Below are 16,111 nucleotides of genomic sequence, written 5' to 3'. Positions count from 1 at the left end.
TCAGCTTTTCTGCATGAAGTCTTCCATGCTGTGATAAGCAGGGCTTTTTTTCCCCCCTTTTCTCCCATGTGATTATAAACGAGCCACTTAGTTTACGCTATAAGTTTATAGATAGATCCTGACGAACAGCCTTCCTGGAAAGACTTCTTTCAATTTCATTAGGTCTTGGATTGACCCATAAACTTTCAAATAGGGAGTGAGGGAGAACACTTAAGTCTGGGCCAGTTCCAAAGAACTGAAGCAAATACTGAAGTCCAAAATGACGAAAAATCCCGTTCTGTGGCCTCCTAACCCTGAAAGCATCTAATTCTGGTAAGCCCCGCCCAAGTTCTCCAGGGATCTGAAGTTCTGACTTCTGTACTTGCTCAAAGCTGCCCCAGCCTGAGTAACAAGGAATACGTGGTTTGTCCTGCGACCTCTTTGGCTCTTGCAAGTAAGCACAGCTCCATCCAACTGGAAGGAGAGAAGGTGGTGATGAAGATGTAGAGAACTCAGCTTCCCATTCCTTGCTGAGTGAGTTAACTACTGGAGCACACAATCATGCACCCTCTTCGCATCCTTCCTAGCCCCCTTCCATTTCCAGCAGCACATGGTGCAGATTTCGCTTCAGCTGAAGGGCTGAAGAGTGCCCTCTACAGACCAGCCTGCAGCCGAGGGGTTGCTTAAAAGCCTGTGAGCAACGGTGTGATGTCAGACGTAAGGCCCATCCCATCCAGCGCTCTGATGACAAATACCAGCAAATCCCTACAGAGGGCATGAGTCAGGGAAAGCCTATAGCAATGTTTTCCTGGTTTTCTTGTCCAGCCTCCAGTAATCTGGTCAGGGGCATTTGGAGGATCCAGAGAGGAGTCAAAAGTGACATCTCCCCTGTAAGGGGTTTTTCTTACATGCATATTTGTGAATTTATTTGCATCCCTTCCTGGGCAACTGCTGTAGACACAAAGCTGTGATATAAAACATAAGGACTCTCATCATCGCTCTACTAACTGCTTCTCCCTCTCATGAGGTATTTTTGGTGCCTGCTGGAACACCTGTTAAGCAACTTCCCTTTAATCCCGAGATCATTCACAGCAAGTCTGGTAACACAACAAATCTACATCCATATTTGAGATGATAAAACATGATAAACCTATCCGCACTTGTAAAGTCAGATGCTGTGTTTCAAATGAGAGCTAACAACAGCTGAAAGATGGCAACTTTAAACCACTCCTCAGTTGTGACAGAACATCTGAATGCTCCAAGCTTGTTTTAGAGTAAGTGTAAATGCCAGCAAAGGTGTTTGACTTCTTTGACTCTGTGCTAATGGTGACTGAAAGCAATATAGCCTAGGTTACCCCTAAGAGACAGCACACACAATTACCACTTCACCTCGCTGACAACATCAGTAATTGTTTGAGTGCCTGGAATTCCCAAACCCACAGATTAGAGCCATGGTCCATTTCCTCTCCAGGTACATAATGCTAGCATGTGTGCTCAGTCTCCTGGTAAAAGCCCTAATTCATTCCCTTTACATCACCTTATAGCTGGCACACTTTTAGTCACCTTCAGCAATACTGTGGTTGATGTACACATGTAAAGCCCGCTACGCTAAAAGAACAGATTCGTCACTGAAGAAAGTTGTTCACACAGATGTGCCCAAACCCTCCTTATGGGAGCCAAGGCACTTAAGTCTGGGCTCTGGCATCCAGTCTGAGGTCCATAAATGTAAAAGATGGGTGTTGCAGTCCTTTAGCACTTCTCTATCTCTCTTCCTCCTATCATCTCAACTTAGTTAACTGGTTTGGGGTAGTGTGAAGAAGATCTTCAGTACATTTAATAGCATAAAATTCAAGTCAGGAAGAAATCATGCTTTACTGTGAGGTTACTGGTGCCTATGGCTTTCATGAGGGAAATGAAACAATATGGATATCAAAAATTACAGTAAGCAACCAATGCATGTGAACTTCTGATAAGGAATTAGAGGATGTTTATTAATCTTGCTGCACGTACTAGTTTGCACGTTCCTGTATGTTGCAAGTATAGGTCAGGGAAACTCCGTTGATTTCAGAAGCTACACTGACGCTTACCAAAGCAAGATCTAGCTCAACCTGCAGCTCTTCTGATGGACACACCAAAGAGCTACCTGGCAAATAGTTTCAGGAACCATAAAAATACCAAGTGTTTTCCTTTCTCTGAACTGGAGTACTCTGAAGTTACCATGCAGTGTGGTATGCACTGATGGATTACTATTTAGTCAGCGTTATCTCAGATCTACTTCCCTGTTCTTCCTCAAATGCTTTTTGTGCTGGCACTCAATCCAAATGCTTTACTGGGAGCAGAATTCTACGTGAAGTAGCATTTCCATTGATCCCTGTGCATACTGGTGGCACAAAATCCCACATATAAATGATTAAAATGAACAAACAGGAAAGGCAAAGAAACCCTTCTGTCCCTCCAAGAGTATGGGAAATACTCAGGTAACAGGAAAAAAAAAAGTAAATAAAAAAAAATTCCCTAAATTTAAAGTTTTATTGAGCTTTATTTTCCCCCTTCCTACTGAATATCCTAACTTCAAAATGAGAACAGCGTAACTGAATAATCGTAAGACTGAGATGCTCTCTCTTTCCTCTTCCTTCATTTTCTTCTTGGACTGTTCTTCACCAGCTGGGGGAGAACACCAATATAAGCCAGCGTGCAGCGCTGGCCCAAGAACAAATGAGCAAAACTTTGGTAAACAAACTTGCTTTGCTTTAAAATTTCTCACCCTCTGAGCAAGGTTCTAAGGTTTTTCAACAATCTTCCAATACAAGTAGGAAAAAATTAATGTATTTTAAGATGGCATTTTATTAGATAATGTGATTGACTGCAACATCAAGGGAACAGAATCAGCATCCAGAAGCTCCCTTCCTGAACTTTATGTTCTTACAAACAGTAAAAATGCCATGCCAGTAGCCATCAATGTGCTCACTTAAGAGAGAATTATTCCATGACAGTAACAATAAATTACCCAAAGTGTTATCCCTAAGTGTATAATAATAATAAAAAATTATTTCTGTGCAATACTCCATTTCTTTCTAGATTTTATATACTCAGTACTGATCTGAAAGCCAGGTTGATATAAAAGCAAGAATTATACCTTGCAAATACTTTTGCAACGGAAAAAAAATAATTAGATCTTTTAAAAATACATGTATTGATCAGATGAGTGACACAGAAAGAGATTAAAAGAGTTTACCCTCAAGTATTCACTGATTGGAAGGGCAGATATTGGTAATAAGAGACACCTACATCTGATGCTCTTTCTGATTTAGGTACTTCCCTCAGCTGAGCACCTTTGCCACAGGACTAAAGGACTGGGGTGTCTTAATATTTCCTTCTGCAGTTGTTTCCATTTTTATATAGTTAAATACACATTGAACAGAAAGAGAGGGAGACTGATTCTAGTCAAAGATGTCCCTGCTCCTTGCAGGGGGGTTGGACTAGATGCCCTTTGAAGGTCCCTTCCAAACCTAACCATTCTATGATTCTACGATTCCAGAGCTACAGGTCAATCACCTAGTAGGCCCAGAGTTAGTCAAGTTCTGATTTTAAATCGCTGAGACTGAAACCCAGGTCTCCTATGCTCCAGGTTAGTCACAACAGAGAAGGGCTCTTTGAGGGGGTGGTTTGATTCCTCTTTCATTTTAACTACAAATTTCACATCAGAGCTCTAAATGCCAAAGCAAGAATCTTCTTATTTTGATCAATCACATTAGAAGGCAATCGTTTCATCAGAGAAACCCTCACCAGATCCATTGGCAATTGATGTTCTTCATTAATCCACTAATAGAATTGTTGTTAAAGCAAACTTCTGCCTGTTATCCTATCAACATAACTAATTTTTGACCCAGAAAAATTGTCCCAGATTGCAAAAGAAAAGTTCTGATGGTTTCATTAATTCTAGAGTTGGTCCTTCTTTGCAAACTAGCGAGGACGCTAGCTCTGATGGCAATTTTTCAATTTGCATATTCATCTCGAGTACTGTATAGCTCCCATTGCTATAGTATTTGAGCATCGCGTTTCTGTTGCTGGTTTCTCTGTCCAGTAACTCTGTGAAATCGATGGTTTGTATGTCAGACACAATCATCATGACTTTAACTCATTCCATTTCATTCTCAGGCCCTGATCTCCCAATCCTTCAACAGTACAAGTGGGCTAGCTCACCCCTGAGCGAGCCAACTTGTTTCTTCCAGAAAATATCCAGACAGGACAGTCCCAAAAGGACAAAACCATGCCAAGTTTCTCTCTCAGGGTAGTCCTTTAACCCCACTCAAAAGTCAGATCTCATTCACACAAATGCCTCTAAACATATTCACATCACTCCTCAGGGGCTGCAGTTCGCTCCCTCAGCATCATGCCACGAAAACATGAGTCTTGCAGACTAAAACACAGTTATGTTATTATTTCCAACTCTTTGAACAGAAAAAAAAAAAAACCCACAAAAATAATAATGATGTTTTAGTGCCGCAAGAGAAGCAGGGTAATTGAGTGTTTTGCAGTGCAGAGCAGACATGGCTACTTTGCTCCAGAGGGTACTAGCCCTGAGCAGCATGGATATGAGCCAGTCCATGCTCATTAGTTTCTCCTTGCATAGTCCACAAACACAATACACACAGCTGAATTTCAGACATAGGTGTCAGGTTCAGACCCACAAAGATTTTAGGTACCTAACTCCCAGTGATCTGTTCTGAACCTAAATGACTTCATCTAATACAAGATGACAGTAACAAAGCAAAGAACTAAACTGAGGTCTCCTGAACTTCAAGCAACCTTCCTAAGTGCTAGATCATCTTTCACTTCTTTACTAGTTAACGGGCTATGAGGAACTGTACATAAATGAAAAGTGCATATCCCACACACACCACAGAACTGTCATAACACCAATCCCACTTTCAGTTAGAATTTTCAACTTTTGTGCTGAAGTTGTTTTCCCATAATTAGTCGGTAAAGGGATTCAAAACTATTATCTTATACCAAAAATAATAAGAAAAAAAATACACTGATGTTATTTTTCAGCTGGTCCTCTGCCAACACAGATAAGTAAAAAGATGAAAATAGACCAAAAAAGAGGTTAGGTACTACTGAAGAGAAAGCCAGATCTGCAAATCAGTTATGTGACTCTGCACAAGTAACTTCAACTATTTACTCAAGTTTCACCTCTGTTACATGGTAAGGAATAAAATTAACCTGCCTACCTCAGTGTGATGTTGTGAGGATTAATTGGATAAAACTTGTCAAGCACTATACTACACAGTGTCGTGTTGCAGCTTGTTTTCCTATCCTACTAAAAGCAAACTAAAGACTTTGGTCTGTCCTGGAATCTCCACATAGACTGTTTTATGAATTTAAAGAAAAATATTTCCACAAGGTCCTTTTTTCTACCTCAAACTGCATCTAAAATAACACTTTTTTACACCATTATCTCTCAGCAAATACATGGCTTAAAATACATGTATCAGCAGGGTATAATGATGTCTACTTGAACAATACATATTAAATATAAAAACTTCTCCTTTGCAAATATTTGCGTATTGATAATGACTATGAATCTCTTCTAGCAAAATGCTAAATCATGATACATACTTTCTCCTTTCAAAAAGACTGTTTTCTTCAATGGAGAAGGCAAGGAAGAGCTTTACAACTGCACTGCTGCTGCCTTCCAAACTACATTACAATGACTGGTTTCCTATGACAAAAATGTTGTCTTAAACTACTCTTGCGTCTCAAAATTATTTCTTCCCTATCAGAAAAATATTACCTCTCTTACATTTGCCAAATTCACTCCTTAAATTTTTTGGCATAACCAGCAATATTGTCCATCTCTCAAATCTCAGCACTTTCTACAAAATGACTCCTGAAGCACGCATCCGTTGGGTGCTCGTACAAACCGTGGTTATCAAGGATTCCAAAGTGCATGCTCTCAGCTGCTATAAAGGGGCTATGAGACCTGTCATCCTTTGTGCACCAAATGTGAAACTAAATAACCTTCAGCAAATACAGCACCGGCAGCTAAGATCACAGGACTAGAGATTACACCTTCTGATCAGTGATTTTCACAGAGTATCAGAAACTTAAACATATACAGAGATTAAAGACAGCTCTTACTTTCATTTTGTGAAGGCAAAATTCTCATACTCTGTGCCAGAAGATGTCTTCTTTGAGATATATATATATATATATACTGGCACGAAATAAGATAATAAGACTTGGTAATGCAACTTTAAACAGAAGGTGGGATTTTAAATTTACAGAAGATACAAAATGCAAAGTTACAATTCCTACAGTAATCATGACTTAGTTCCTATGGGCTCAGTCCTGCAAGGTTCTGTACTGTGGTTACACTCCAATAAGGAAGTGAAACATGCCAGCAATCTCACTCATTTCAAAGGATCTACTCGTGCAATTTAATTTAAGCAACTTGCTTAAGTATTTCACTTAATCAAAAGGAGATCACTAAGCACTTTGCAGGTCCGGGACCCTTATGTGTAAGGAGAGCATCAGTCATGTATGGTTAAGGTCACAAAAAATTTTCCTTACAAACTACACATGCAGTTATTTAGAACTTCCTGATATTTCCAGATTTAGTGAATATCTTTCCAAGTGCTCAGTTACTTGGAAAAGATAATGTAGTCACTTTGATGCACAAGAAATGGTTAAAATAAAAAAAAAAATTAACCAACACTTCTTTTCTACTGCTTACATTCTAAGCAGGTTTGAGTAGAAAAAGGAAAATGTTTTCCATTAAAAACAAGAAGTGAGAATTTAGGAATGTAAGATAGTTCTGAAAACAGACTTCAGAAAAATCACTTGCTGTTCACATAAAACCTGTCTGACAGTGTTTTGACACATATCATCAGAGGTGGAGATTTTGCATCATTTTGCACAAATTCCAGCTAACGTAGCTGCATAAAAAAGGTTCACAGATTGAGGGAAAATGCCTGCAAACTATCTGAAAGATGAGCAGAACAGACACTGCTCTGAGGTATGATATCTTCCTTACTGCCAGAGATGCACTTTCCCAATTTCATTTCTGCACCTTAGCTGCTGCTAAAGTTCAAAGCTAAGAAGGTCTCCTTCCTGCAGAACTGCCTAGAGAAGAGGATAACCTGAAGGGGATACAGCTCCTTTCTCCCCCTCGAGAATTAGAGCTGCCTATCACACTGCGTGCCACTTGTCAGGTGGCAGGGAACAACCATGTAACTCCCTTTCATTACTGTGTCAGCAAATATCAAGAAAGAAAAAGTATTAGCTCTCTTCATTTTCTGTTAAAAAACATTTAACTGCTTCACACTCTGTACCATACCTAAAAATTTTGTGTCAAGAAAGTTTTTCTCCTTCAAATCTTAGTTAATTTCTAAGTAGTAAGACAACGTGAGAATATAACATTTTCTTGTTCAGCTATTCTGGAATACAAATGTCAAACGCTGCATAAAAACGATGTAATGATTAATGGTAACTCATCATGGAAGGCAAATCACTTCAGCACCTACCTCATCTGCTCCTTTGAGATAGAATAAGCTGGGACAAAACAAAACTCCAGGAAAGCTCCTCTGAGAAAACTTGGCTGGAATTTTGGTATTTTACCTGATTTAGCAAAAAAACCAAATCCCAGGAAAGAGATAAAAATTGGACTGTACTGTATACCTGTGCTTGAAACAGGCCAGGAGTTATGCACTAGGTTGTGCCCAAACCTGGCAAGGCTAAGAGCTGAAAACAAAATATTAAGCAGGTAGCTGTTGAAGTTATCGATATATGTAACTCACATTGAGTAGTTTTAATGTGTGTCCCAAAATTTGCAGACCCATTATAATATGCTGTATTATGGGACTTGTATTGTACAACTCACACTTTTGAAATCACAACTCATGCAGGAGTTCTAACAGATGATTTGCCTTAAGCATGGCTGCTGAATATTTAATAGGGTGGCCTTAACATTCTCCTTACAAAAGAAAAAAAAATCAGTATGTATACATGGTGTGCTGTAAGGTAAATCACCAGTTTATCAAAACTAACAGATGTCTTCTACAGCTGGTATTGCAACCCAGAAATTCCTGCCTCCAAGCCCACTCCTCTACGGTAACATTGCCTTCTATGCGGCATACGTGATATTTTAGATAATATTGACAGTGCTCCATTACACATCTCAGCATAGCAATTTACTCTGTAGAGCCCAACAATCAGAAGAGGCTTTTTGTACCAGATGGAGTACACGTGTCAGTTTAGCCTCCCACAAAGATGTTAAGACCAGAAGCCCTGATCTTGTAAGAATGTGAGTATCTGTCATTTTTAAGGTTGTGAATACATTTGTGATATTCAGTTCTGTCGGTCTTTTTAAAGGCTAGCTATGAGTGAGCAAAATGCACAAAAGGAGAGAGGGAGGACAAGGGTAAAGGCAAGAAGATCACAGAACTACAATAAATAGGGAAACTGGACACTTACTGGTTCCCAGTCACTCTATCATATAGAAGCAAATTTACATATGTGAATACAAACAGACTCCGCTGATGTTCAGTCACCCATCATTAGTCAAGAATTCCTGGGAGCCTTCCTGGTAAAAGAGCCTTTAGAAGAGGAAAGCAAAGTAGGAAAGTAACTTTATGGTGGATCAATAGATTACTTAGGCAGAAGAGACAACACTGATGCAAGGCAGCAGAATTGTGCTTTCTTTGAAAAATTCAACTTTGAATTTTCCACCTCTTCTATCTGCAGACCTGACATGGCATTTAGTTATCCTCTTCAAAAGAAGGCGGGCTGAACCAGACTGTTTATATGAATACACGTTCATTCTATTGCATCCAAGATTGTTTGTGAAAACTAACTATCAAGTTTCCATTCAACCTTTTAAATTGCATTAAATGCTGCAATAGGAGCAAATGGGATGGATTTACCTCATCAAAAACATCATGAATTCCACAAAACCCAGGCTGACCCAGCTGATCAATAGTCCATGTACCAAACACAGCAGTCCATCCAACATCATCATGCATTTCCTTTTGGGCATAGTCTGACCTCTATGCACAACTAAAACAAAAGTCCAAGTGGCTAATAAAGCAAATCTGGATTTCAGGCAGTAGTAGCAGAATTATGTCATTGTATATTTTATTTTTTTTAAGACAAACTCTTATTTTGCTTATTTAATTTGTTTTTTTTTTTTTTTCAACAGGTCTGACAGTTAGAACTGAGTCCCATAGCCTGAGCTGAATGTATTACTAGGGCATACACCTCCTCCCCAGGCAATTACAGGGTGGAAAGTAAATCCAAAGTCAGTTATCAAGATTTTATCTTCTCAGTTACAAACACCTGGAAATTAGGAATTACAACATAATGGTAGGGCAGTAATAATTTTACGGTTATGCAGAGAGAGAAAACTGCACTGTTTCGTGGTCTGCAATTTTATACATTCATTCTCAGATTAGTGCCAAGAGCCTATTAAACTCAGAGATCATTGTTAATACTCAAATCCAAAATCTTAAAAACCATAAAGATGGGAAACAAATATATTAGGCCCTCAAGCTCTAATCCTAGGGAGTCCTGAGATATCAGATCTAAAATTCACCTTGTCAAGCATGTCCTCACACTTCATAAATCTCTATAGGGAAGTAATCCAAAGTCCAGTGAAGTCAGTGGGAAAATTCTTTCCACTAGTTTCAGCAGGCTTTGGATAGGGCTCCAAAAAACCAAAACTCTAGTACAGCTGTAGGAGAGCATCCAGAATATCATTTTCCAGTCGTACAAATCATTAATCTATGACTCCTGAAGTTCCTGAGATACCAGTCTATGTTGAAATCACAATGTAGGGTGGGAGGGAATAGGTACAGGGGTCAAGAGACAGTAAGCAGAATGATTTCAAAACATAATCATGATTGGGGAAGAACAGTACAAATAGTGTTAAAGCCCATGAACTTTATCAGCAACAGTAATCACAGCGATATTTTAATGATTGCTATATGTGCAGGGTAATCAAAGCATACAATTTTGTTGTGTTGTATAAATACTAGAACTGTTCACACTCCAACTTTTCTGGTAATTAAAGCACACATAACTTAAAATTTTAACACTTGATAAATTACATTAATTAAGAAAAATAGATTTTAATAAGTTGCAGTGTTACATGGTGCGTGCATAGAAGCTGTAAACCTGAGAACACACAGTAAGCATTTTCCAACAATATAGTTCTACGATTAAAGCAAAGGTCTTCTCAGAGTTGCAACACATCCTAAGTTGTGAAACAGGAGCAATTTGTTTAAGTGACAAATGAAAACAGCTTACCTAATGCTTTCAGAAGATCCTATCAATTAAGAAAAAAAAATGAAAAAGTCTTCAAATGAAAAAGCCCACCTTACAAAAAAAAAGAAGTGAAGGAATATTTTAACAATATTTGTATTCAAACACAGCAGAAACTGTGGGAGTTTAAATAAAACTACCAAGGTAATTACACTGTTTTTTTTTTTCTACACAGATATCAATTTAAATAAGTTTCTAAATAAGAACACTCACCTCAGTTTGAGCCATAACTGGCAGTTCTATATTTTAGGGCAGTTAATCACATCTTACCATTTAGCATTCAAAGAACATATATTTTTTAAAATAAGACTTACATTGGTTTCTCATCTCTTTAACCTGATCCTTAAAATACATATATTTTTCATTCCTTTGCAAATCTGAGTCATTGTTCTTGTTCTCCAGTGCAGTAAATTTTTCTTTTACTAAATATTTTAGATCTGGTGTATTTTCTGGTTTTTCTCGTTTTATCTGTAAGGAATAAGAAATACAAAGTTATTTATTATGAGAGGTGTTTTAACACAAAGCAAAAACACATCAAGCAAAAATTCATAAGCATAATCTCAGTTTCTTTTGACTCCAGCTGGGTTTCCTGCTCTGAAAACATAACCTCCAGGTTATTATTTATTTCAGCAAAAGTAACTATAAAATGCAGTGTTTCAGTTGCTGTATACAGGGCATTTCCCACACTAACAATAGGGGAAACTGAGCCTGTGCAGTCAAATTCACTTCCTTGAGTGGCAAAGGTCAACATGCTAACAACAACCAGCACAATACCGCATGTGAATGAAACCAAATACAACTCTGCTCAAAAAAGTGAGATGACTGAAAAACAGAAATAACTCAAAACCTCCACTTTTTCACCACTTCTGAATCAGCTTTTCAGAAGCTTAAAATCTACATGAATGATTAATGTGATAACACCAGCAAAAGCAGTACAGAGAGCTAGCATAACAGGAAAGCACTTCAATTTATTTGTCCTGTGTGAACAAGAAGCATTACGCCGTACGCGTAGGCTAAAAAACAGTTTCTTGAAAAGCACTTGCTTACGGTAATTGTATCTGGAATTATCTGAAGAATAAATGACTGGAAATAAAAGGGAAGTCATCACATAGGCAATATTAAGCTACTCCAAGAATACAAAAAGCACTTTGGGAATCCCCCAAAAAGCAATAATTAGAGTTTTTCCTTCTGTTTCTCAGGCCAGCATTAAATTCCAGGGAACTGTACCTTTGGCAGGTCTTTGTCAGAACCAGGTTACAGGTGGTGGACTGGGGACTGCGCTGTGCAACGATGATCAGCAACAGCACAAACTCTGCAAGAAGCTGGACATCTGTCAAATCCTTAATGCTAAGTATTTTTCAAACCAGACAAAAGTTATTTCTAATCTAGCCTATCCCAAACACATGGCAAAACATGCCAGCCTGAAAAATGGAAAGCACCCTTTCTGCAGAACCACTCTTCCCCTGCCACACATATTAAAATCTGCCCCTCACCAGACCACTGTACTGTGCATTGTGAAAGACAGGGAAAAAGCTGACTGAGAAAAAAAAATGGTCCACTTCATCAAAACATTCACAGCTTCCAGAGTTTACAGATGCTGGAAATCTTACAGAATGCATTCTATTTCAGGAGGCAAAGAAATAATAAATGTTCATGCAAAAATGACTTTGCAGATATATAAAATGCTATGTAGCAAAGAAAACTTTACTTTCCTTTTAATCAAAGCAATGCAATCCACAGAGTTATTATTTCTTCCAAGAGTAAAGCCTGTTTGGCACATTTACTTTAGGCAGATGCGAGTTGTGGCAAGAAGAAAAATAAGAAAAAAACATGCACTGCCAGGTGATAGCATGCAGTTTTCAAAGGCACCTGGAGATAAAAGATCACCTACCGCAACACCCAACTGCAAATGGGAAAGACTCAGGAATACCTTGGTGCCAAAGGAGCACAGTGACTACGAATGACCAACAGCAGGTCATCGCAGGCGCTCAGACTGCTGCATAAAGCCAAACAGTAGCATACAGTCCTCATCCTATGAAACCTGACAAAAGGAGCAAAGGAAAACAGACATTCTGTGCCTGGGACAGTGGGGGCAATCATACACACCCTAATGATTTGCCTTTCTCAGCATCCCAGCAAACTGCTGTGAAACAAGGCCAATCACAACCAAAACCAGCATCATTAGTACTCAGCTGGAGAAGAAGCTTGGCCATGAGGTGTATGGAAGCACAAGCAAGCAGTTACTAAATCAAAATACATTTTAAATCCAGCACATTATAAAATAATGATTTGATTTGGACAACCCATAGTGCAAACATACTCCTTTCTGCAACAACTCCTTTCTGCTGTTTTTACAGACATCCTCTCCTGAACATAAAAATAATGTCTAAACACAGGACCACACTTACAAGCACAGCCCAAATAACAACCCATCACTAGGGCCTGCCTCACCACAAATGAGGGCACTATGGTCAGTGCCCTGTGTATATGGTATATATACAGTGCCCAGTGTATATGGTATATATACCATATACAAGATCCATTGTACATACTAAAAAAATCCCAGTGCTTCAAAGTCACTGATACTCTCTCAAAGAGCAAAAGCAATGATGCGGACATTCGTTACAGACATCTATCTGTAGCAAAGACAATGCCAATAATCTTTTCCTTTCCACAGGGACTATGTTACACATCGATATAGTTACATCAGGCTCTTTTTGTCTTTTTCCTGGCTCATGGAAGATTTGAGTACAGAAATTCACCAACCATAGCATCTTCAATGCACCCTCAGAGGAAGAGATGAAGAGAAAGGCACCGTCAATGTTGGTTCAAACAGAGGTTCTCTCAACTCCAAGTTCCAGAATTACAGGACTTTACCCACATGAGCAGAAAAAGAGCAGGAACTGTAACAATACTGTTATGTTAGCAAAAAGGAGAGATGTTTGAGAAGCTGCATTGTATGCACACAAATAAGCTTTGCCCCTGCCACCGTAGAGCTACAAAAATTTGCATCTGTACCAACCTCAAAAGAACAATTATCCAAAACCCTCCCTTGGCTACATAACGATAATCTCACGGCTTGTTGACATATATCTAACAAAGTAAGCACTAGCATGCTATTTGCTAAAGGCAACATGAACAATTCCACCAGTTATAAAGAAAAAAAAAATCTTTCACGCCAGCTATTTTCCCAATAGCAACACATTACGTTGTGAGGATAGTCCAGCAATGCAGCACATACGACATCAGCTCAGATAACCATCTAACATAGAAACCTAAAGAGTCAGATGAGAGAGATGCTCAAAGAATGCTCTTTCCTGTAGTTTAACTTCTTTCACATTTACAATTTAAATTCAGTTTCTGTTCACCTCCAGATGATTGCTTTCATTAAAATAATTAGTAGAGACACCATCCCTGACCACACTCAATACTGTACCATCACATACGCTGTTACTGAAATGCCAGGCAGACCTTCTGGAAAGTCACCACATCACAGGTGAATAATAAGGCATGTCCACCCACTATTACAACAGGTAAATATGTCTGCTGTGCAAAAGCAGTTTCTCTTTGGTGCTGCATATCCTATTCCATGAAGAGAGTTGAGATTGGTCTAACCCAACAACACAAATGAAAATGAAAGAAAATGTGACATCAGTCCTAGTTCCTCACAGTGTGACAGAATTGCAACATCTTACACACTGCATCAGCACAACACTCTTACAGGTACATTACAGTTTTCTTTAGTTCTCACCACCCACTCCTCTACAGATTCATGATGGATGTAGTGATGATGAGATCAGCTTAAAAAAATGCATGAGGACAATACAAACATAGGATACGGCTAAAGGACAGGGTAAAATCATCAATATTCAGGGCAACAAGTTAGGGTCATACTTTTTTTGGTCTCAGCAGCATGTCAGACAGGTGCTTACTAGCAAACCTGAAGCCCCTGGCATGTTCCATTTGTCAGTAGAAGTTACTTCACATGGGAACCATGCGAGACATGTTAAGCAAACAACTGTTCTTTTAGTAGCACTGTCAGCCAAAACCAGCATGCTAAGTAACACCTTGCAGTCATTAGTCAATCCATTGAGAGTTACATTGATTTTGAAATGGGGTGGAGGCATACACACCCTACCAAGCATCCTGGAAATGACATAAAACTATGAACTGGGAGTGTTCAGGACATATGGTGAAAAGAAGTATCAGTCACAACAGCTTGTTTACAGTAGTAGAAAAAGCAAAAGCATCTGCTGCGACAGTCCCGTAGCAGCAACGAACCACACGGGTATTTACATGGGTGCTCAGCAATAAGAGGGAGAACAGACATGTTATGTATGATAATTAACAACACTCCATACTTGATCTATCAGCAGTGCTGATAGGAAAACACATGTAGAAACACTAAAAAAAATAATTGTTTATAAAAACATAGCTGTGGTTTACCCATCAAAAGATACATTTGCTCACGGCAACACACCACACCAGCCAGTCACAGCTGATATGTGCACAGCGGTAACTGCGTTTGATGGGCAGTGCTTATGAAATGACCAGTTCACGGCTGGTCTTCTTTCTGTAGATTCTTTCACCAGTAGTGTGTCTATTCCATGCATGAACTGTTAGACTATGTTTCCAAAAATCAGGCTTTTTGAAGGGCCAGCTTCCACAGCTGAAGATAACTGTAAACTCAGGGTATTCTAAGGGGCAGTCTAGGGGATTTTTATTTTATCAGTTACCATAACCACCAAATGGGAAATAAATTACTCTGTTCCAGACCAGTCCCAGAACCAGTGAGGTCAAAGGTACCATAGACAAAAATTGGACCAGCTTGCAGTATTAGTCTACGTCAAGTAAGGGATCAGTGTCTAAAAAGGCATTAATTAGCATAACTCTGCATGCAGCATTGCAGCAGTTAGTAATTTGTCCTTCCCAGTATTATGTCCCTGGACACTTTAAAAACATTAAAAAATTTAGCCGGAAACACCCATTGTGACATACGCACCATCAAGCGTATTTTACAAACGGAGAGGCTGTGGCAAGAAGAGCTGAGTAACTTGGCCTAAGGTTGTACAAGGAGACTGTGGCAGGACCAAGAATAAATAAATCCCGGTCCTGTGCTTTGAACACAAAGCCATCCTTTTACCTTCTCCTTTAGCTGAGGGAAGTTCAAATTAACATGTGCATTTGGTTCACTCTCTAGAAAGAGGCCCGAAACAGCTTGTGGCTGCTTGGCAAACTTTGTGATAAAAGAGCGGCATTCTGCGTACCACAAAAATGCTCCACTGGACTTTGCATTGCAGTGGTTCAGCATGTGACACTCCGCAGTTATTTTTTTTAGCCTTTTCTTTTTTCTCTCTCTAGCGCAGAAGTCCTTTAGCTGTATATTTTTAATCCTGTCGCTGTTCCTAGGTACTCTTTCTCAGGGCTACTGTTTATGTCCCTTGGGTTTGGGGAGTTTGCCAGTGCCATCCATCTTATTTCTCAGAAATTTCTTGCCACACCTGAACCCATGTTGAGGTTTCCTCAAACCAGTGACACAATCTGCAAAAGAACTATCTTTCCAAAGAATTCAGAATTCTCACCTTAATCTTTCAAGACACACATTTTCTGTTCCCTGTAATTTAATCCCTACAAAATACAGACTTTCAAAGTTCAAGCTATGGACATTATCGACACTTGGTATTTGTGAGGCAAAGAAACATTCCTGCTTGCTAATGGCCTTCCTAATGACCAAGTCAGCTGACATGGCAGAATTTCTTCATTTTCCAGATTCTTTGTTGTTTCACTTATGAAAGGGAAGGTGATTAGT

General features: G+C 39.1%; 1 protein-coding gene across 1 annotated transcript in view; it reads right to left on the bottom strand.

The window, feature by feature from the left end:
* The window catches only part of NSMCE2 (NSE2 SUMO ligase component of SMC5/6 complex), a 135,642-nt gene that overhangs the window by 60,881 nt on the left and 58,650 nt on the right, over positions 1 to 16,111 (bottom strand). Inside the window, exon 5 of the mRNA XM_086741264.1 lies at positions 10,617 to 10,770. Within this exon, the coding sequence (XP_086597390.1) occupies positions 10,617 to 10,770 (154 nt within the window). The remainder of the gene's footprint in view (positions 1 to 10,616; positions 10,771 to 16,111) is intronic.

The sequence above is a fragment of the Chlamydotis macqueenii genome, chromosome 2, assembly GCF_036417535.1.
Source record: "Chlamydotis macqueenii isolate bChlMac1 chromosome 2, bChlMac1.mat, whole genome shotgun sequence".
In the NCBI taxonomy this organism is placed as follows: domain Eukaryota; kingdom Metazoa; phylum Chordata; class Aves; order Otidiformes; family Otididae; genus Chlamydotis; species Chlamydotis macqueenii.
This window is presented reverse-complemented; position numbering and strand designations above follow the sequence as displayed.